Source organism: Acanthochromis polyacanthus, chromosome 16 (assembly GCF_021347895.1).
Source record: "Acanthochromis polyacanthus isolate Apoly-LR-REF ecotype Palm Island chromosome 16, KAUST_Apoly_ChrSc, whole genome shotgun sequence".
In the NCBI taxonomy this organism is placed as follows: Eukaryota; Metazoa; Chordata; class Actinopteri; family Pomacentridae; genus Acanthochromis; species Acanthochromis polyacanthus.
In genome coordinates this window covers 39119565-39142909 of record NC_067128.1, presented here as the reverse complement: position 1 = coordinate 39142909, position 23345 = coordinate 39119565, and the positions used below count along the sequence as shown (strand labels likewise).

At 43.3% G+C, this 23345-nt stretch overlaps 1 protein-coding gene and 1 long non-coding RNA gene across 2 annotated transcripts; one reads left to right on the top strand and one right to left on the bottom strand.

Moving 5' to 3' along the window:
- Nucleotides 1-2029: 2029 nt before the first annotated feature.
- Nucleotides 2030-3290, bottom strand: LOC127530370 (uncharacterized). Its single transcript, XR_007936983.1, has 2 exons — nucleotides 3074-3290; nucleotides 2030-2198 (listed from the first exon to the last, which is right to left on the bottom strand). It is a non-coding gene; the product is annotated as an uncharacterized LOC127530370 (long non-coding RNA).
- Nucleotides 3291-13220: 9930 nt separating this feature from the next.
- On the top strand, nucleotides 13221-18915 carry LOC127530411 (uncharacterized). The gene is made up of 5 exons (XM_051937073.1): nucleotides 13221-13394; nucleotides 14224-15532; nucleotides 15980-16031; nucleotides 16093-16404; nucleotides 18716-18915. Exons 2-5 carry the CDS (start codon nucleotides 14489-14491, stop codon nucleotides 18913-18915), a joined length of 1608 nt encoding a protein of 535 aa, XP_051793033.1. The 5' UTR covers nucleotides 13221-13394; nucleotides 14224-14488.
- The last annotated feature ends 4430 nt before the right edge of the window (nucleotides 18916-23345 follow it).

The window sequence follows — 23345 nt, the reverse complement described above, 5'->3', positions numbered from 1 at the left end:
CCGGAGCGGAGGATAAAAAGTCGGGCAGACAGAGATGAGAGGAGCAGCAGAGAGACAGTGGAAGCTGCGTGACTGAGTGACAGCGGAGGCTGCGTGGACTGGGTGACAGCGGAGGCTGCGTACCGGACTGTGGTATACATTGAATCGTGAAGTAATAAACAATATTCCCTCGACAACCAAGGCGTGTGTGTGTATTGAGTGGACCCACGGACAGCGAACTTGTCACAACGTTAAACCTGCAACAATAAATCTAAAAACAGTCACTCAATTGAACATGAGACCTTCAGGCAGTTTATGTAGAGAGCTTAACTAATTTTGGCCTTGTGCTGCAGGCCCCTAGCCTAGCCCTGCTAGACCCATGTTCTGAAGGCACAAGGGTCTAGGACCGCTTGACAGGGAGGGAGGCGGGCTAAAAGGTTGTCTTTCAATCACTCTGCAGCAATTGGGTAGGTATACAACCAATCAGCGCAACGAATAGGCTGACGTAGTTCCTCGAGCGCCGGCGGATTGTGGCTAGTCCCATTAGCTTCCCAACCAGCGGAGCCAACTGGTATATTAAGGATTTGCCATATCCCGTCGGCATAAGTCCACATACGTCTTTCTTCTCAATGAAACACTTCAGTGCCGTCCTTGTTTATCTTTCAAGTTGAATTTTAGCTTCAAATCTTTAAGGGCTGTGGCCAAAGCCGAGTCGAAAGATAACTGTTTATTGTGCGCCGGTTGTTTCTGTCAGAATCGTCGCGCCTCTGTCGTAAATTAGTTATGCCCGCCTTCTGACTCTACACTTCATGGTGATTGGTCCGGCCAGTTTTAGGAGCATCCAGCCTCGAGCCTTATGGAGGGTAACTAGACCCACCCTGGCAGAGAATTAAATTCGTTGCTGTGGGTTGTCTAGCGCGGCTAGGCTAGCAGGCTCCTGAAGTCACCTTAAATATTATTTTCATGTCAAAATAGTATTATATTAAATTGTAAATTCCAGACTTAAATGTCCAAGAAAAGGTTAACTAGAGCAGCAAGTCGATGCTTTATTTTAGGTACGCACCGTAGACTGATTGTTGTCAAAGGCATCCCAACATTTCACGTCTCATTACAGCAGGTAGTATAGTAACATAGTTGTATTTGACATTTTACTGGATCCCACAGTTCACTATCAACTTGTTTTTATTTTTTCATATGTTTCATCGGTTTTAAAATGCACAGAACAAAAAGTGGGCAAATTTGCAATTTAGATAAATTTGACAGCAAACGGCAAACTTCAAAGCAAGGGCTATTTTGTACGTTTTTGACATTCCTCACCAAGACGCATCTCATGTTGGCTGTTGTTATAAAATGTGACTTATTTCACATTGATTCCATTACATTCTGCCAAGGTCAATCAGCTTGTGATGCTGCGTTACATTTCTGGTGGTAATTCTGTGTTTCTTGCTTCAACATTAAGGTTTCCGTGCCTTTGCCACGGCTAAAGACGGCTCCAAATGTCTGGCCATGGAGTACGGAGGAGAGCAATCCCTCAATGATGTGATAGAGAAGAGGAAGAAGGACAGTCTGAAGGCTTTCCCTGCCGCCAACATAGAGAAAGTGGCGCTGCATGTGGCCCGCAGCCTGCAGGTGATTCATCTACCTGCTGCCAACGCATAGATTACATTGAATTAACGTCACACGTGTCGCTCTATGTATTGAAATTGTTGCTCAGCTTAAATTCAACTTTAGTTTTAACTTCTTGACTTACAGATCAACGTATTTTGGTTTTTTCCCCAAAACATTTTCATCTTCTGTCAGCATCTGCCATCTTCAAATTTGATTTAACAACATCAACACAAACGACTGTTGACGGGTGGGAATGCTGTGTTTGTTTGTCTTTACAGCATCTGCACAATGAGAAGAAGCTGCTGCACGGCGACATGAAGTCATGCAATGTGGTCATCAAAGGCAACTTTGAGACGGTGAAAATCTGTGACATCGGTGTTTCTCTGCAGCTGGATGAGAACATGAGAGGTGAGCTTGGTTTTTCAGTAATGAAAACAAGCGCTTAGCTTTGAGGTGGATATGCTTTTATTTTAAAAGTGCATTTATTGCATTTTCACAAATAGAATAAAATTTTCACAAATCAGAGACTATGTTTTTATGAATCTACAGGCTCTGTAGAATAATTCAGTCCAGATTTGAAGAGTCTACGTGTAGCGGTTCTCGACCTGGACCTGGTCTAATGTGGTCTATATGCTGAAAAAACAGTAAAATGTGCATTTATTGCATTTTCACAAATAGAATAAAGTTTTCACAAATCAGAGACTATGTTTTTATGAATCAACAGGCTCTGTAGAATAATTCAGTCTAAATTTGAAGAGTCTAAGTGTAGCGGTTCTCAAGCTGGACCTGGTCTAATGTGGTCTATATGCTGAAAAAACAGTAAAATGTGCATTTATTGCATTTTCACAAATAGAATAAAGTTTTCACAAATCAGAGACTATGTTTTTATGAATCTACAGGCTCTGTAGAATAATTCAGTCCAGATTTGAAGAGTCTACGTGTAGCGGTTCTCGACCTGGACCTGGTCTAATGTGGTCTATATGCTGAAAAAACAGTAAAATGTGCATTTACTGCATTTTCACAAATAGAATAAAGTTTTCACAAATCAGAGACTATGTTTTTATGAATCTACAGGCTCTGTAGAATAATTCAGTCTAAATTTGAAGAGTCTAAGTGTAGCGGTTCTCAAGCTGGACCTGGTCTAATGTGGTCTATATGCTGAAAAAACAGTAAAATGTGCATTTATTGCATTTTCACAAATAGAATAAAGTTTTCACAAATCAGAGACTATGTTTTTATGAATCAACAGGCTCTGTAGAATAATTCAGTCTAAATTTGAAGAGTCTAAGTGTAGCGGTTCTCAAGCTGGACCTGGTCTAATGTGGTCTATATGCTGAAAAAACAGTAAAATGTGCATTTATTGCATTTTCACAAATAGAATAAAGTTTTCACAAATCAGAGACTATGTTTTTATGAATCTACAGGCTCTGTAGAATAATTCAGTCCAGATTTGAAGAGTCTACATGTAGCGGTTCTCGACCTGGACCTGGTCTAATGTGGTCTGGATGAGAAAAAAACTGTAAAATGTGCCTTTATTGCATTTTCACAAATAGAATAAAGTTTTCACAAATCAGAGACTATGTTTTTATGAATTTTCAGGCTCTGTAGAATAGTTGAGTACAGATGTGAGGAGTGTAGGTACAGTGGTTTTCAATCTGGACCTGGTCTAATAAGGACTGGTTATAAAGCAAAAACGGTGAAATATCCCCTTAAACATTTTCACAAATAAAATACAAATTTTACAAATACAATAGCTCTTGTCAGGCATAGTTAATGTCTTACCCAAATGTCTAAAATGTTTACACATCAAGAAGTGTCGAGAAAAACAGATAATCAGTGGATAAACTGTCGCACCGCACGTTCATTTCATTTCCCCTTAACTTTTCCCTTAAGTGCCGAATCGGAAGCTAACTTAAGCGTCGTGGGTTGGGGCAGTTCTGCAGTCACGCTGCTGCCATATTATGGAAGGTATGTTGATTTGAATAAAACTTAATTTGATTCATGTATATACGATGTGGCTGTGCAAACAGAGGTTGTTATTGTCATTTCTGAAACAGCTCCTGCAGTTTACTGTGTTATTAGCCCTGTCACAAGCTAATGCTAATTCCCTGGAGCAACAAAAAACTGATTCTGACCAAACCGCAGTCATAACAACGTCTCAAAATAGCAGAGAGTATCTTTTTACCTCACTGATGGCATGGCTAGGTCTTTAGTGGAAACTGAACTTTGGTAGAATCGCTGCAGCTGCGCTGACAGTGACCGATGCAAGCTGTTTGTTTACATAGCCATGAGCTGGACCGCAGCATTCAGATCTAACCTTTCCGTGCTCTAAACAATTCTGAGAGAGAGAAAGCTTCATCTTTCCCCAGTTGTTGTGGCACCCGCGGACAGCGTAATTGATGCCAAACATGTTAAAATCGCTTAAAAGAACAGTTAAAAGTAGCTACAGTAGCGAGAGGACTCGATGTTGTTATAGTGCAAAGACGGTCAATCGGAAGTCGCTCTCAAAAATGGCGCTGCCCTGCCTCACTTCCTGAATAAGGTGAATACACAACCTGGTCTCACGGGGATTCGTGAAACTGTCACGTAAGTTTTAGTTTTGGTTTCGTGCGCACCAACACGAATACAGGCACTCTCGGCCCCACGGCTCGTCAGCGACAATAGGCAGTAGCGGTCGATGCGGCGTCTACTCTTTATTATGTCTATGGAGGAGAGTCTCCTCAAGGACTGATCACAGCAGCAGAACCCTGAACCACAAGTTAGGGATGAGACAGATGAAGATGAGTCGGTTGTTAGTTTTGATAATTTGCTCGCCCTCAGTCACAGGATGTACATACATACATGCTGATGTTGTAAAGAGTAGTGTTGGAGATTTGCCCTTTAACTGATGTTCTGTGAAATCTAAGTTGCGATGGAACTGTTTCCTTGCAGAGGAAAAAAAGACGATAGCGTTATTAGAAACTGCAACACTTCTTATTTTATTTTTATTTTTTTCTTTAAAATGAAATATTTATATTTTTTCTTTTAATTAATTTTAAGATTTGAATATCTGAACACTTATTTGAACAGAACAGATTCTGATATTGCTGACAAGTATGTGTTGTAAAGAATAATGTTGGAGATGTGCACTTATTTTGAAATAAATCCACATTGTGAAGCAACCCTTACTTGCACTGAATTGGAAGTATTTTAGAAAAATACACTGACTTACAGGGCTTTACAGAAAAGTGTGCTATTGTAGACTTGACATGTAGTTACATGATTTTAATATTAATAGGTCGTGATCTAAAGTGGGCCTGAAACTCCAGGGCTGAGCATGAATCCCACTCTGGCCCTGATATTCATTCTCTGTTCCACAATGATTCTGGGTTTATAGGGTTTATTTATTTGTATTTAATCTTCTGTGGATGAATCCCGAGATCCATCAGAGCTGCCAGGAGAATTTCATTAAGGTAAGCGGCCATTAAGCACAAAATTACGGAGCACTGCTTGAACTGTGTTATTAGAAGGACTATAAGATGATTTTAGTGCAATAAGGATCTTGTTCTCACTAAGATGCTTCAATCAGAGGCGGATCTTGTCAGAAAAGGTTCAGGTAGCTTTGAGGCTCCACACATCTCTGACAGGCGATGGAAACTCGTGCGCATACGTGGAAAAGCGAAACAGAAATGGACAACATGGACGATTGTTTTAGCTGCAGATCAGAACTGGTCAAGCACAGTGCATCTTTTAAATCATGGCAACAGAAGGTGACGCGCACCTACAAAAGGCCTGTTGACTTTCGAACTTTCCATTTTGCATTTGGACTGTCAACATGAAGGTAAGAAAATTATTTTCATGCTTTTCTCATCAGCTGATCTTCTCTGAACACTGTGTTTTGCTGTATAACCGTACAGGAGAATGTGTAGATAAAACTGTTATTTTGTTACCTCCGCCAGGAGGTTATGTAATCATCGGAGTTTGTCTGTTTGTCTGATAATTAACAGCATAACTCAAAAAGTCATGGAGGGATTTTCACCAGATTTTTACAGAATGCCCGGAAGGCCAAAAGTAACAATCGATTAGTTTTTGGAGGTGATCCGGATCACCGTCTGTACAATTTTGAGAGATGGCATCTCTCAAAATTGTACAGTCCTTCAAAAAAAATCCTGGATCCAGACGGTGATCCGGATCACCTCCAAAATCTAATAGATTGTTACTTTGGGCTTCCGGGCATTCTGTAAAAAATGGTGAAAATCCGTCCATGACTTTTCGAGTTATGTTAACAGACAGACAGACAGACAAACAGATGGCCTGGCGAAGGTCTGCGCTCTCCGAGTGCGTTTCTAGTTTAACATGGAAAGTTCGGTGGAAAATGGCTGCTGGTCCATTTCTCATAAAATGTTCCAAATATGATCAGTTGTGTGTGAAGCATTGAAGGTCCTCGGAGCCTCTTTTTAAGGTTTCCGATCAAACGTTCAGTTTATCATGATGTGGATATTGATTTAAATGTGCCGAGACCAGTAAAATGAATAATTTACATGTTCACTATGAAAAACGTCAAAAATCTGCATTTTATAAATTGATATTTGTTATTTCACAATGTGGCTGCACATTGGAGTAGTGGTTGGCACTTTCGCCTTGCAGCAAGAAGATACCCGGTTCTGTATAATTTGGTTTCAGAAATTAAAAAGCAAGATGGCGACTGGCCCATATTTCATAAAACACTAAGAAATGTGTATCTTTGGTAACCATGACGATGGAAGTATTTGAAGAAGCGTCGCGAGGGGAAACGTCCCGACGTCAGAACGTGCACGTGTAATATCCACATCAAAAATATGTATTTTTATAAACACTAATCATTGTTATTATTATTTCACAACAATTGGCACTAAATGTATGTTATTTTCACTGTATTTAAATCGGCAAAATATAGTTAATTTACAAATATTTGCTGTTAGCTACAAGAAAAAAATGTGTACATTGGGGATGGAAATCAAATAGTAAATGCTAATGGTAGTTTGCATGTTCTCCCTGTGCATGCGTGGGTTTTCTCCGGGCACTCCGGCTTCCTCCCACAGTCCAAAAATATGCTGAGGTTAATTGGTTACTTAAAAATTCTCTATACACCGCTTTATCCTCACTCGGGTCGCGGGGGGTGCTGGAGCCGATCTCAGCTGACTCGGGGGAAGGCAGGGGACACCCTGGACAGGTCGCCAGTCTGTCGCAGGGCTACATATACAGACAAACAGTATGAAATGAGTAGTACTGGGCCTGCACAAGGAACAGTCCTGGCTCCATTCATTCTGTGTACATCTGACTTCAAATACAGCACTGAGTCCTGCCACATTCAGAAATACTCTGATGACACTGGCAATTTAGAGTAATCAATTAACCTCAGCATATTTTTGGACTGTGGGAGGAAGCCAGAGTTGATTATTATTACGGTTATTTTAATATAATTTTTATTTAAATACATCACAGATGTTTCCTGTGGTTTCCATTATTTTTTAACCCATATTCACAGTGGTTTACTGTATTATCATTGTTAAAGAATAATGGAATAGTGTATTGTCCAAGTGAAAAAGAACAGCAAATATCTGTATTTATTTTGTAAAACATTATTATTATTATTATTATTATGTAGTAGTAGTAGTATTTCAGAAAATATAATCTGTAATACAATAATTATTATTTTGGTTCTACTTTAATAGTATTATAATTTAAATACTTTACAGATATTTTAATCTATATTCACAGTTGTTTACTGTATTATTATTGTTAAAAGATCATTTTTGTAAAACAGATTTAGTGTTTTGCATTTTGATGCATGGTATTTATGGAATTTGGAGTTAAAATAAGTGAAATGATGGAGAAGTAAAACGAGGAGCATTCATGAGAGCTGGTTTGTGACGTTGCAGAGCTGTGAGAGTTTTTAGTCTCTGCTGACTAAAGATAAACAAAGTGAGGATTTTAGTTGAGAAGTTTTCTTTCTGGATTAGTCTCTGAGCAGAAATGTGAAGCATCTTCCTGAAACCCTGAAGCTGGAGTCGATCAGAGACTCGGGGTGCAGCAACATGTTCTCCTCTGAGTTCCTCTGAGGTTCTCCTGAGCGTCCCTCTTTGAGCAGCTTCACCTCTTTGCTCCAGTTTCCTGAGTCTGTGTTGAAATGTTGTTTTTGTTTCTGTTTCCAGCGGACGTCGGACCCCAGCGACTCTCCAAGGTACAGCACACCCTCACCTCCACCATGCGCTCCCTCCTCCTCCCCCCCTCCCTCCAAGCGTCCTCGCTTGTCTCCCTCCCCCTCTCCTCTCTCCTCTTCCTCCCCCTCTTCCTCCTCCCCCCCTCCCTCCAAGCGTCCTCGCTCTTCTTCCCCCCTCTCTCCTCTCTCCTCTATTCTTTTTCCCTGCATCTTTTCCTCTTCCCACCCTGTCCCCTCCTCCCCCTCTTGCTCTGCTTTTTCTGCCCTCCCTCACTCCATCTCTCCTCCTCCTTCTCCTCCCCCCATCTCTCCTTCCTTTCCTCTTCACCTGTCCCTCCCTGAGGACTCCTCGTCCTCCTTCTCCTCCTCCGATTCTTTTTATTCTCCCATTCTTCTCCCACTCGTTCGTCCCTCCTCCCCCTCTCGCTCTTCTTCTCCCATTCCTCGGCCTGTCTCTCCTGACCCCTCCTCCTCCTCTTCCTTCTCCTCCTCTGAGTCTTTTTATTCTCCCATTCTTCTCCCACTCGTTCGTCCCTCCTCCCCCTCTCGCTCTTCTTCTCCCATTCCTCGGCCTCTCTCTCCTAACCCCTCCTCCTCCTCCTGATCTTCTCACTCTTCTTTTTCTAAAAAAAACAAAACAAAAAACCCTCTTCTTTTTCGAAAAAAACTCTTCTTTTTCTCAAAAAAATTAAAAAAAAATTTCTCAAAAAAGAAAAAAAATTCTCAAAAAACTCTTTTTCTAAAAAAAACTCTTCTCTTTCTCAAAAAACTCTTCTTTTTCTAAAAAACAAAACAAAAAAAAACTCTTCTTTTTCTCCCTTCCCCCCTCTCTCCTATCTACTCCCCCTCCTCCCCCTCTCACCCTTCTTTTTCTCCCCTCCCTTGGAGTTGCAGGATATCGGAGGACTCTTCTTCCCCTCCAAGTTTTTCTGTTGAGGGACCTCCTGACAAACATACAGAATGCTGACAAACATGCAGGAGGTCCTCTCTTAGCATTTTTTTCTAACCAGTGTGCGAGTTTCTCTCCTCAGATGCCTCCTGCCTTACCTAAGAGGGCTGCTGGACTTCCTGCCAGCCAACCTCCAGGTAAGAAGGTTCACAAACCTTTCATTTCATTAAATTTACCCCGTTTTGTTTTAAACATTTTAGCTACGTGTGATTTTCTGGATGTGATCTGGTCAGTTTTTATTTGAATGAATCTCTTGTGATTATGTCTGATCAGATCTATTCCAACTTTATTTGGATGAATTTTCTTCGACTGTATTTTGTGTGATTCTGTCTGAGCTCGGTTCTTGTCGGTGGGACTCTTGTCAGGGTGCCCGTCAGAGGTGTGGGCGGATCTGGGGGGCATTGTGGGAAACCTCCTGTGGTGCCCCCCCTCACAGTGAAGCTCCGCTCTGTCAGAAGGTGAACAGGATGCAGACGGCATGTCACAGAGAAGCAACATGTGCGTCTGTATCCCACCCTGGACCCACAGTGGAGTCCACAGTGACAAGATCACAGTTCAGGAGAGTCACACTGGGATTAAAAGGGGTGGTTAAATGTGTTATTTAAGATAGTAAGTGTAGTGTGAGGGTGAAAGTCTCGCTGCCAGAGGGAAGTTTCCAGGAGAGGTACGTAAGGATCCCTGTGAATGCTGCTGCATGAAACGGTGAGTTTTGGATTTTGACTTTGCATTCATATATCTAATATTTTTGAAATCTCAACAATAACACACGTCGACAAGATTCTGCCGCGTTTTTCTTTTTGATTTCTTTCAGACTGATGATCTCGGGACCCAAGACCAAGACAAGGACGACCCCAAAGACGATTTGAAGACGAGTGACCGAGCCCCAACAGAGATGAAGCCAGAGACGACGACCGCCCTGTGAGGAGAAGAAACTTTATTGAGATTTTACCGGATGCACTGGTAATTTAAATGTGAAAAGAAAGAATGAGCCAACAGACACTGCAGGGATTTAGTATGTAGCACATCACAGTCTGACAAAATGTAGTGATGTCAGAATCAATTGAAAAATACATCTGTATCTCTCTCTTTTTTTTTAAAGAATTGGTGCTTCAACGACATCAAGCAGATTCAGACAGGATGGACCAGAGATGACGGGAGGCAGATCCAGGACCAGTGCATGACTCGTGAGACCATGCAATTAACACAAGGTAAGTTTATCAAATAGACTGGCTAATTAGAAACTTAATGTTAATATGAGTATGTGAAGTCATTTAGCTCAGATGTAATTATTTGTCTGAGTCAATTAAAGTTTTCTCTCTTTTTGCTGTCTTTAGAGCCATCTCTCCAAGACCCCCGATCTTATGAAAGATCAGATCAATAACCAAATGAAAAGGTGACTTTGAACACTAAAATGCACCATCTCTGCAGTTCACCTTTGTAATGTCTCTAAGTTCTGTTAGTTGTTCATCTCCCACCTGCCTCTCCCTCAGAATTTCTATCTGAATTTTCAGAGTTCTTCACTAATTTAGTCTTAGTACAGACAGAGTCATTATAACAGGTGACTTAAATATCCATGCAGATGCTGTGAATGACAGCTTTAACTGCATTTAGCTCATTGTTACACTCAGTTTTTTCTCAAAATGTTCATTTTCCAACCCAGGCTGCTGGAGGATTTCACATGATGTATTCCTCTCTCCTCTCTCCTCTCCTCTTTATGTCTTCAAACAGTTAGACGCCACCTTTGTATGTCACTGACTTTGTGTTTTGTCCTCTGCAGGTTTCTCTGGATCTGGAGCTGCATGTTTCTGATCTGCTGTTGTCGGCCTCAGCGACCTCCAAAGTCTTCATGTTCTCTCCTTCCTCTCTACCCTCAACCCAACCAGAAGGTTTTTAAAACTTCCCAACAACAGGAAGTTTTTTTCCTTCACACTGGGACCACATGGTTGATCTGATCAACTGCAAAAAGAGAGATCCTCAAATAAAAAACAAAGGAACACAACAGAACTCTGTTTGTTTTAAAGTGTAACATAATGCACCCTTCCTTTTATACTTATTTTTGGAGAGCATGTGTTATGGTTCTCAAACTAAATTAGTTTAAAAAATGTGCTTTCAAACCACTGGTTTCTCACAAACACCTGGACTCCATCTTAAAACTGCACAGTATTTGAACATACTGCTGGTTGAGTGTTTACTTGGAGTAAATACACTAACATTAACAGATTGTATCTGAAATTCAGTCATAATGTGCACCAACTAGTGTCTGTTGCGGTTGACAATAAAGTAGCTATTCTGTTCTATTCTGATTAATCCCTGCTCATGCTGCATCCTTGTCCTAGATTACAGGATGCATTCAGTCCCTGGATGTGTTCCAGGCAGAAAAGTTAGATTTGGTTACAATAGGAGGAGCAGTTTAAGTGTTTCGGTCTTGTAGATTGTTCCAGAATGAAAAGTGCAGATTTGAAATCCTCAGTGTGTGTGTGGTCAGTAATTAGAGATGCTCCAACCTGAGCTGTGCAACATAACCAACTATTATGCATTGTTGCCTGTTTTGGTTCTCCCTTGTGTCGTATGCTGTTCACTGCAATTCAACAGTTTCATTTATCAGACGCTTTTATCCAAAGCAGCGCATCTGAAGTAGATACAACACACACAACAACTAATACAACATACAACTAATGAAATAGGGCTGGACAAAAATGATGGTACCCATAACTTAATATTTTGTTGCACAACCTTTTGAGGCAATCACTGCAATTAAACAATTTCTGTATTTGTCAATGAGCGTTCTGCAGCTGTCAACAGGTATTTTGGCCCACTCCTCATGAGCAAACAGCTCCAGTTGTCTCAGGTTTGATGGGTGTCTTCTCCAAATGGCATGTTTCAGCTCCTTCCACATATGTTCAATGGGATTCAGATCTGGGCTCATAGAAGGCCACTTTAGAATAGTCCAACGCTTTTCTCTCAGCCATTCTTGGGTGTTTTTGGCTGTGTGTTTTGGATCGTTGTCCTGTTGGAAGACCCATGACCTGCGACTGAGACCAAGCTTTCTGACACTAGGCAGCACATTTCTCTCCAGAATGCCTTGATAGTCTTCAGATTTCATCGTACCTTGCACACTTTCAAGACACCCTGTGCCAGATGCAGCAAAGCAGCCCCAAAACATTACTGAGCCTCCTCCATGTTTCACCGTAGGGACAGTGTTCTTTTCTTCGTATGCTTGGTTTTTGAGTCTATGAACATAGAGTTGATGTGCCTTACCAAAAAGCTCCAGTTTGGTCTCATCTGTCCAAAGGACATTCTCCCAGAAGCTTTGTGGCTTGTCAACATGCATTTTTGCAAATTCCAGTCTGGCTTTTTTATGAGTTTTTGTCAGCAGTGGTGTCCTCCTTGGTCGTCTCCCATGAAGTCCACTTTGGCTCAAACAACGACGAATGGTGCGATCTGACACTGATGTACCTTGGCCTTGGAGTTCACCTTTAATTTCTTTGGAGGTTGCTCTGGGCTCTTTGGATACAATTCCAACAATCCATCTCTTCAATTTGTCATCAATTTTCCTCTTGCGGCCACGTCCAGGGAGGTTGGCTACTGTCCCGTGGGTCTTGAACTTCTGAATAATATGAGCCACTGTTGTCACAGGAACTTCAAGCTGTTTAGAGATGGTCTTATAGCCTTTACCTTTAAGATGTTTGTCTATAATTTTTTTTCGGATGTCCTGGGACAATTCTCTCCTTCGCTTTCTGTTGTCCATGTTCAGTGTGGTACACACCTTTTCACCAAACAGCAGGGTGACTACTTGTCTCCCTTTAAATAGGTAGACTGACTGATTATGAGTTTGGAAACACCTGTGATGTCAATTAAATGACACACCTGAGTTAATCATGTCACTCTGGTCAAATAGTTTTCAATCTTTTATAGAGGTACCATCATTTTTGTCCAGGCCTGTTTCATTAGTTTGTTTTTTTAAATAATTATGTTAATCAACAATTCAAAAGTAATGGCTGTTTTTGATTATTTAATTTTCAATAAATTTTTATTTATTGTTACTTTTGTGAGTTTCAAGTGATTTCAGTGAGAATTGTGGGTTTTTCCTTCTTTAACTGAGGGGTACCAACAATTTTGTCCACGTGTGTAAAACTAACGATTTTAGGACGCTTCTTTTAGCTTTGGGGAACTGCTTTACTATTTTTACTACTTCGTGCAATTTATCAAACCAAATGTTCAAGCAAATTTCTCCCATATCAATCAAAAATTAAAATATTTGTTAGTTGCAGCCGGCCAGGATGGGACAATGAATGAACTGTGGGCATTTACAACAAAGCAATCATCAAATTAACAACAAAATAATCAGCTTTTAAAATTGATCGTGTGCAACTTTAGCTTTGGTATACCTTTGAAAATCCATCTACAATTTGTTTAAAAGTGCTATATTTTTTTTCAAGCTGCAGCATATGCTGATTTTGATGTTTGTTTGTGTGTGCCTGTATTAGTAATAATGCAACGCACCTTGACACGGGGTTATTGATCAATTTCATCCTAGGATGGAAAAGCTGAATGCGTCACCTTGGGCTGTTAAGAAGATCAACAGTAAATGTGCAGCCAAACAGGTGGCTGTTTACCAGCAGCGCCTCAATGAGGAGGCGGAAGTCCTGAAGGGAATCAATCACCCAAACATTGTTGGTAAGACGAGACTCCATATGATGAAGTTCTTTCTCTACCCTTTTACACTGGGAAGTTATTACTTAGCAAAAAAAGAAACATGGAAATGTGGAGCAAGAAGGACAATCAGGAGAATGTTTAATGAAGCTAGCTAAAAATCTGCCATTTTGAATAAATGAGCTGGTGGTCAGCTGGTTCTGCAAACACTTGGATTACCGTCAGCTATGATTTTCAATTAGATGTGACGCTGTCCGGACCGTGAGTAGCGACAGTAAAAGTGATATTTTGCCAGATTAAATGGAAACAATATGTTGCCATCAGAAGACAAGAATCAGATGTAGAAACTCCTGAAATCATTTCTGTTTGTTAAAGTAAGGCCAAGACATGAACAGGTGTGGGATATATTATAAGGTTCTTTAGTGTAAAACTAAGTGACGTCTGATTCCAAGATAGAAATGACCCAAGAGAAGAAGAGAAAAGTAACCAGTGCCTGATGAAGTCTGTCTGACTGAAATGTTGCATTTCTAATGTTAAGTGTTGTAATATTTCACAGTACCTGAGCTGCAGTTATGAAATAAGAATGTAAAAGCATCAACACTTAAACATCCTGTAGAGAATGGAATAATCTGAAATCAAATAAATTGTGTCTTATTATCTGTATGTATTCATTTATTGATAAACTCTCCCTCTATTTATAAGAAGCTGTATTTTAAAACCAAATGACACGTTTGTGGCGATGGGCGTGGGAGAGCTCAGCTGCAGGAGAGAGAGGTGTGGAGGGGTGCGTGGAGGCAGTGTCAAGGTAATTGACACAGGTGGTGGTAATCGGCTGACCTGATTATCTCCGCAGTAGCAGCCGGAGCGGAGGATAAAAAGTCGGGCAGACAGAGATGAGAGGAGCAGCGGAGAGACAGTGGAAGCTGCGTGGACTGAGTGACAGCGGAGGCTGCGTGGACTGGGTGACAGCGGAGGCTGCGTACCGGACTGTGGTATACATTGAATCGTGAAGTAATAAACAATATTCCCTCGACAACCAAGGCGTGTGTGTGTATTGAGTGGACCCACGGACAGCGAACTTGTCACATTGGCGCCCAACCGGCACTTGATACACGGGGATGTCTGCGCCTCCGGCGGAGCCGGTGCAGCCCGTGGCTGTGCTGGCCCAGATGCTCCGGGACTTGGCGGCAATGCACGCCGACCAGGCAGCGGCGAATCGGCGGCACCTGGAGGCGCTGCACCAACAGACGGAGAGGCAGACCCGCGTCTTGGAGCAGCTGTTGTCTCGACCGGGGGGATCGCCGGGCTCCTCCTCCTCCTCCTCCATCTCCGGGCTGTCTCTGCAAAGGATGACGGCGGAGGATGACCCGCAGTCGTTTTTGGACATGTTCCAGGCCACGGCGGTGGCGTGTGGATGGCCGCAGGCGGAGTGGGCGGTGCGGCTGCTTCCCCTACTGACGGGGGAGGCCCAGACGGCAGCGATCAGCCTGCCGGCGGCGGCCCGGAGGAATTTCGCTGATGTCAGGAAGGCGGTGCTGGACAGGACGGGCCTCTCGCCTGAGGACCACCGGCGCCGTTTCCGGGGCGCTCGGCTGGGGGCGGGCGACCGCTCGTTTGTGTTTGCCCAGCAGGTGAAGGACGCGGCAACCAGGTGGCTGCTGCCGGGGGAGACCGCGGAGGAGAGTCGGCTTCTGGAGAAGATTGTGGTGGAGCAGTTCATCGAGGGTTTGCCAGGGGAGACGAGCAACTGGGTGAGGTATCATCGCCCGGCCGATCTGAGGGCAGCAGTGACGCTGGCCGAGGATCACCTGGCGGTCCAGTCGGGAGGCCAAGGACGGGCACCTCCCGGAATGCGACCGACACCAGCGCCACGCAGGAAAACCCTGGCTGCGCTGACATCGGCGCCACGTTCACTGACGCCTCCGGTTCCGGTGCCCCGTACTAACCTCTCTTTTGCTTCTCTTCCACACCAGGCTCCGGCTGCTGCTGACGCTGTTTCCAACCCACCGGGGGCTCCTCAAACGTCAGGACAGGAGTGCTGGCGGTGTGGGCAGCCTGGCCACTTCCGACGGGAGTGTCCGCTCATGGAGGTCGGCCAGGTGGTTCGGGTTGCCGGCACGCCAGCACCCTCTCCCGGTCCGGGAAGGACATACAGCGTTCCGGTAAGGATCCAGGGGGGTGTACATCGGGCTATGGTGGATTTGGGCTGTGGACAGTCCCTGATTCACCAAAACCTGGTTCGACCCGGGGCATTGGTGGAGGCATCCTGGGTGAGGATAAGGTGTGTACATGGGGATGTTCACAAATATCCTGTTGTGCCAGTGGAAGTTAGATTCAAGGGAAAAAAGCATATCATCAAGGCCGCGGTTAGCTCCCGCCTTACGCACCCCCTTATTTTGGGTACGGATTGGCCTGGGTTCCAGGGGGCAGTGGGGAAATGTGTGGGAGTGCGTTCACGAGCGGTAGGGACGTGTGATATGTGTGCTGTGCTCAGTGGTGATGCGAGGTTGTCCGACACTGCAGACGGGGAGGGGGATCCCGAGGGGCCTCGTCAGGAGGCTCCGCGGGTTCCTGTCATACACCCCATGGAAGATCTTCCTCTGGAACAGTCTCGGGATGACACACTGCGCTCAGCTTTCGACCAAGTGATAAAGATTGATGGTCAGTTGGTGCACCCGGGCACAGCACCTGCATATCCACACTTTTCATTAATCAGAGACAGATTATACAGAGGCCAACCCGAAGAAGTGCGCGGTTGGACGGAGGGAGGTACGGTATCTGGGTCACCACTTGGGCGGCGGGCAGGTGCACCCACAGGTGGATAAGACAGCAGCGATCGCAGCCTGTCCGCAGCCCAAGTCCAAAAAAGAGGTACGGCGGTTCCTGGGGCTGGCGGGCTACTATCAGCGGTTCATACCTAAATTCTCGGACCTGGCCAGCCCCTTGACCGACCTGACCCGGAAGAGTGCCTCAGATCCGGTCCAGTGGACGGAGCAGTGCCAGCGGGCGTTTGAGAGAATAAAGCAGGCCCTCTGTGGGGAGCCACTCCTCTACACACCTAACTTCTCTCTCCCTTTTTTCCTGCAGACTGATGCGTCGAACAGAGGGCTGGGGGCCGTTTTGTCCCAGCAGGTGCAGGGCGTCGACCGCCCTGTAGTTTACATCAGCCGCAAGTTGTCTGAGAGGGAGGCTCGCTACAGCACGGTAGAGAAAGAGTGCCTGGCAATCAGGTGGGCGGTCGGGGCCCTGCGCTACTACCTCCTGGGACGCCCATTCACCCTCTGTTCGGACCACGCCCCTCTCCAATGGCTCCATCGCATGAAGGATACCAACGCCCGAATCACACGGTGGTATCTAGCTCTACAGCCTTTTAAGTTCACAGTGATTCATAGGCCGGGGGCGCAGATGGCCGTGGCTGACTTCCTCTCCCGCTCCTTGGAGCCGGTGGGGGGAGTTGGTTAGGCCGGATGGCTCCCCGGCCTAAGTCGGGCGGTGGGGATATGTGGCGATGGGCGTGGGAGAGCTCAGCTGCAGGAGAGAGAGGTGTGGAGGCAGCGTCAAGGTAATTGACACAGGTGGTGGTAATCGGCTGACCTGATTATCTCCGCAGTAGCAGCCGGAGCGGAGGATAAAAAGTCGGGCAGACAGAGATGAGAGGAGCAGCGGAGAGACAGTGGAAGCTGCGTGGACTGAGTGACAGCGGAGGCTGCGTGGACTGAGTGACAGCGGAGGCTGCGTGGACTGAGTGACAGCGGAGGCTGCGTGGACTGAGTGACAGCGGAGGCTGCGTGGACTGAGTGACAGCGGAGGCTGCGTGGACTGAGTGACAGCGGAGGCTGCGTGGACTGGGTGACAGCGGAGGCTGCGTGGACTGGGTGACAGCGGAGGCTGCGTGGACTGGGTGACAGCGGAGGCTGCGTGGACTGGGTGACAGCGGAGGCTGCGTGGACTGGGTGACAGCGGAGGCTGCGTGGACTGGGTGACAGCGGAGGCTGCGTGGACTGGGTGACAGCGGAGGCTGCGTACCGGACTGTGGTATACATTGAATCGTGAAATAATAAACAATATTCCCTCGACAACCAAGGCGTGTGTGTGTATTGAGTGGACCCACGGACAGCGAACTTGTCACAACGTTAAACCTGCAACAATAAATCTAAAAACAGTCACTCAGTTGAACATGAGACCTTCAGGCAGTTTATGTAGAGAGCTTAACTAATTTTGGCCTTGTGCTGCAGGCCCCTAGCCTAGCCCTGCCAGACCCATGTTCTGAAGGCACAAGGGTCTAGGACCGCTTGACAGGGAGGGAGGCGGGCTAAAAGGTTGTCTTTCAAATCACTCTGCAGCAATTGGGTAGGTATACAACCAATCAGCGCAACGAATAGGCTGACGTAGTTCCTCGAGCGCCGGCGGATTGTGGCTAAGTCCCATTAGCTTCCCAACCAGCGGAGCCAACTGGTATATTAAGGATTTGCCATATCCCGTCGGCATAAGTCCACATACGTCTTTCTTCTCAATGAAACACTTCAGTGCCGTCCTTTGTTTATCTTTCAAGTTGAATTTTAGCTTCAAATCTTTAAGGGCTGTGGCCAAAGCTGAGTCGAAAGATAACTGTTTATTGTGCGCCGGTTGTTTCTGTCAGAATCGTCGCGCCTCTGTCGTAAATTAGTTATGCCCGCCTTCTGACTCTACACTTCATGGTGATTGGTCCGGCCAGTTTTAGGAGCATCCAGCCTCGAGCCTTATGGAGGGTAACTAGACCCACCCTGGCAGAGAATTAAATTCGTTGCTGTGGGTTGTCTAGCGCGGCTAGGCTAGCAGGCTCCTGAAGTCACCTTAAATATTATTTTTCCATGTCAAAATAGTATTATATTAAATTGTAAATTCCAGACTTAAATGTCCAAGAAAAGGTTAACTAGAGCAGCAAGTCGATGCTTTATTTTAGGTACGCACCGTAGACTGATTGTTGTCAAAGGCATCCCAACATTCACGTCTCATTACAGCAGGTAGTATAGTAACATAGTTGTATTTGACATTTTACTGGATCCCACAGTTCACTATCAACTTGTTTTTATTTTTTCATATGTTTCATCGGTTTTAAAATGCACAGAACAAAAAGTGGGCAAATTTGCAATTTAGATAAATTTGACAGCAAACGGCAAACTTCAAAGCAAGGGCTATTTTGTACGTTTTTGACATTCCTCACCAAGACGCATCTCATGTTGGCTGTTGTTATAAAATGTGACTTATTTCACATTGATTCCATTACATTCTGCCAAGGTCAATCAGCTTGTGATGCTGCGTTACATTTCTGGTGGTAATTCTGTGTTTCTTGCTTCAACATTAAGGTTTCCGTGCCTTTGCCACGGCTAAAGACGGCTCCAAATGTCTGGCCATGGAGTACGGAGGAGAGCAATCCCTCAATGATGTGATAGAGAAGAGGAAGAAGGACAGTCTGAAGGCTTTCCCTGCCGCCAACATAGAGAAAGTGGCGCTGCATGTGGCCCGCAGCCTGCAGGTGATTCATCTACCTGCTGCCAACGCATAGATTACATTGAATTAACGTCACACGTGTCGCTCTATGTATTGAAATTGTTGCTCAGCTTAAATTCAACTTTTAGTTTTAACTTCTTGACTTACAGATCAACGTATTTTGGTTTTTTTCCCCAAAACATTTTCATCTTCTGTCAGCATCTGCCATCTTCAAATTTGATTTAACAACATCAACACAAACGACTGTTGACGGGTGGGAATGCTGTGTTTGTTTGTCTTTACAGTATCTGCACAATGAGAAGAAGCTGCTGCACGGCGACATGAAGTCATGCAATGTGGTCATCAAAGGCAACTTTGAGACGGTGAAAATCTGTGACATCGGTGTTTCTCTGCAGCTGGATGAGAACATGAGAGGTGAGCTTGGTTTTTCAGTAATGAAAACAAGCGCTTAGCTTTGAGGTGGATATGCTTTTATTTTAAAAGTGCATTTATTGCATTTTCACAAATAGAATAAAATTTTCACAAATCAGAGACTATGTTTTTATGAATCTACAGGCTCTGTAGAATAATTCAGTCTAAATTTGAAGAGTCTAAGTGTAGCGGTTCTCAAGCTGGACCTGGTCTAATGTGGTCTATATGCTGAAAAAACAGTAAAATGTGCATTTATTGCATTTTCACAAATAGAATAAAGTTTTCACAAATCAGAGACTATGTTTTTATGAATTCAGAGGCTCTGTAGAATAATTCAGTCCAGATTTGAAGAGTCTAAGTGTAGCGGTTCTCGAGCTGGACCTGGTCTAATGTGGTCTGGATGAGAAAAAAACTGTAAAATGTGCCTTTATTGCATTTTCACAAATAGAATAAAGTTTTCACAAATCAGAGACTATGTTTTTATGAATCTACAGGCTCTGTAGAATAATTCAGTCTAAATTTGAAGAGTCTAAGTGTAGCGGTTCTCAAGCTGGACCTGGTCTAATGTGGTCTATATGCTGAAAAAACAGTAAAATGTGCCTTTATTGCATTTTCACAAATAGAATAAAGTTTTCACAAATCAGAGACTATGTTTTTATGAATTCAGAGGCTCTGTAGAATAATTCAGTCCAGATTTGAAGAGTCTAAGTGTAGCGGTTCTCGAGCTGGACCTGGTCTAATGTGGTCTGGATGAGAAAAAAACAGTAAAATGTGCCTTTATTGCATTTTCACAAATAGAATAAAGTTTTCACAAATCAGAGACTATGTTTTTATGAATCTACAGGCTCTGTAGAATAATTCAGTCTAAATTTGAAGAGTCTAAGTGTAGCGGTTCTCAAGCTGGACCTGGTCTAATGTGGTCTATATGCTGAAAAAACAGTAAAATGTGCATTTATTGCATTTTCACAAATAGAATAAAGTTTTCACAAATCAGAGACTATGTTTTTATGAATCTACAGGCTCTGTAGAATAATTCAGTCTAAATTTGAAGAGTCTTAGTGTAGCGGTTCTCGAGCTGGACCTGGTCTAATGTGGTCTATATGCTGAAAAAACAGTAAAATGTGCATTTATTGCATTTTCACAAATAGAATAAAGTTTTCACAAATCAGAGACTATGTTTTTATGAATCTACAGGCTCTGTAGAATAATTCAGTCTAAATTTGAAGAGTCTAAGTGTAGCGGTTCTCAAGCTGGACCTGGTCTAATGTGGTCTATATGCTGAAAAAACAGTAAAATGTGCATTTATTGCATTTTCACAAATAGAATAAAGTTTTCACAAATCAGAGACTATGTTTTTATGAATCTACAGGCTCTGTAGAATAATTCAGTCCAGATTTGAAGAGTCTAAGTGTAGCGGTTCTCGAGCTGGACCTGGTCTAATGTGGTCTGGATGAGAAAAAAACAGTAAAATGTGCCTTTATTGCATTTTCACAAATAGAATAAAGTTTTCACAAATCAGAGACTATGTTTTTATGAATCTACAGGCTCTGTAGAATAATTCAGTCCAGATTTGAAGAGTCTACGTGTAGCGGTTCTCGACCTGGACCTGCTCTAATGTGGTCTGGATGAGAAAAAAACTGTAAAATGTGCCTTTATTGCATTTTCACAAATAGAATAAAGTTTCACAAATCAGAGACTATGTTTTTATGAATTTTCAGGCTCTGTAGAATAGTTGAGTACAGATGTGAGGAGTGTAGGTACAGTGGTTTTCAATCTGGACCTGGTCTAATAAGGACTGGTTATAAAGCAAAAACGGTGAAATATCCCCTTAAACGTTTTCACAAATAAAATACAAATTTTACAAATACAATAGCTCTTGTCAGGCATAGTTAATGTCTTACCCAAATGTCTAAAATGTTTACACATCAAGAAGTGTCGAAAAAACAGATAATCAGTGGATAAACTGTCGCACCGCACGTTCATTTCATTTCCCCTTAACTTTTCCCTTAAGTGCCGAATCGGAAGCTAACTTCAGCGTCGTGGGTTGGGGCAGTTCTGCAGTCACGCTGCTGCCATATTATGGAAGGTATGTTGATTTGAATAAAGCTTAATTTGATTCATGTATACACACGTGGACAAAATTGTTGGTACCCCTCAGTTAAAGAAGGAAAAACCCACAATTCTCACTGAAATCACTTGAAACTCACAAAAGTAACAATAAATAAAAATTTATTGAAAATTAAATAATCAAAATCAGCCATCACTTTTGAATTGTTGATTAACATAATTATTTAAAAAAACAAACTAATGAAATAGGGCTGGACAAAAATGATGGTACCCATAACTTAATATTTTGTTGCACAACCTTTTGAGGCAATCACTGCAATTAAATGATTCTGCATTTGTCAATGAGCGTTCTGCTGCTGTCAACAGGTATTTTGGCCCACTCCTCATGAGCAAACAGCTCCAGTTGTCTCAGGTTTGATGGGTGTCTTCTCCAAATGGCATGTTTCAGCTCCTTCCACATATGTTCAATGGGATTCAGATCTGGGCTCATAGAAGGCCACTTTAGAATAGTCCAACGCTTTTCTCTCAGCCATTCTTGGGTGTTTTTGGCTGTGTGTTTTGGATGGTTGTCCTGTTGGAAGACCCATGACCTGCGACTGAGACCAAGCTTTCTGACACTAGGCAGCACATTTCTCTCCAGAATGCCTTGATAGTCTTCAGATTTCATCGTACCTTGCACACTTTCAAGACACCTGTGCCAGATGCAGCAAAGCAGCCCCAAAACATTACTGAGCCTCCTCCATGTTTCACCGTAGGGACAGTGTTCTTTCTTCGTATGCTTGGTTTTGAGTCTATGAACATAGAGTTGATGTGCCTTACCAAAAAGCTCCAGTTTGGTCTCATCTGTCCAAAGGACATTCTCCCAGAAGCTTTGTGGCTTGTCAACATGCATTTTTGCAAATTCCAGTCTGGCTTTTTTATGAGTTTTTTTCAGCAGTGGTGTCCTCCTTGGTCGTCTCCCATGAAGTCCACTTTGGCTCAAACAACGACGAATGGTGCGATCTGACACTGATGTACCTTGGCCTTGGAGTTCACCTTTAATTTCTTTGGAGGTTGCTCTGGGCTCTTTGGATACAATTCCAACGATCCGTCTCTTCAATTTGTCATCAATTTTCCTCTTGCGGCCACGTCCAGGGAGGTTGGCTACTGTCCCGTGGGTCTTGAGCTTCTGAATAATATGAGCCACTGTTGTCACAGGAACTTCAAGCTGTTTAGAGATGGTCTTATAGCCTTTACCTTTAAGATGTTTGTCTATCATTTTTTTTCGGATGTCCTGGGACAATTCTCTCCTTCGCTTTCTGTTGTCCATGTTCAGTGTGGTACACACCTTTTCACCAAACAGCAGGGTGACTACTTGTCTCCCTTTAAATAGGCAGACTGACTGATTATGAGTTTGGAAACACCTGTGATGTCAATTAAATGACACACCTGAGTTAATCATGTCACTCTGGTCAAATAGTTTTCAATCTTTTATAGAGGTACCATCATTTTTGTCCAGGCCTGTTTCATTAGTTTGTTTTTTTAAATAATTATGTTAATCAACAATTCAAAAGTAATGGCTGTTTTTGATTATTTAATTTTCAATAAATTTTATTTATTGTTACTTTTGTGAGTTTCAAGTGATTTCAGTGAGAATTGTGGGTTTTTCCTTCTTTAACTGAGGGGTACCAACAATTTTGTCCACGTGTGTATACGATGTGGCTGTGCAAACAGAGGTTGTTATTGTCATTTCTGAAACAGCTCCTGCAGTTTACTGTGTTATTAGCCCTGTCACAAGCTAATGCTAATTCCCTGGAGCAACAAAAAACTGATTCTGACCAAACCGCAGTCATAACAACGTCTCAAAATAGCAGAGAGTATCTTTTTACCTCACTGATGGCATGGCTAGGTCTTTAGTGGAAACTGAACTTTGGTAGAATCGCTGCAGCTGCGCTGACAGTGACCGATGCAAGCTGTTTGTTTACATAGCCATGAGCTGGACCGCAGCATTCAGATCTAACCTTTCCG

Coding starts and splice junctions, on each gene's coding strand:
- LOC127530411 (XM_051937073.1), top strand. CDS start 14,489: ATGTCTGCGCCTCCGGCGGAGCCGGTGCAGCCCGTGGCTGTGCTGGCC. Junction 15,533..15,979: donor GAAGGACATACAGCGTTCCG/GTAAGGATCCAG, acceptor CCTCTGGAACAG/TCTCGGGATGACACACTGCG. Junction 16,032..16,092: donor CCAAGTGATAAAGATTGATG/GTCAGTTGGTGC, acceptor AATCAGAGACAG/ATTATACAGAGGCCAACCCG.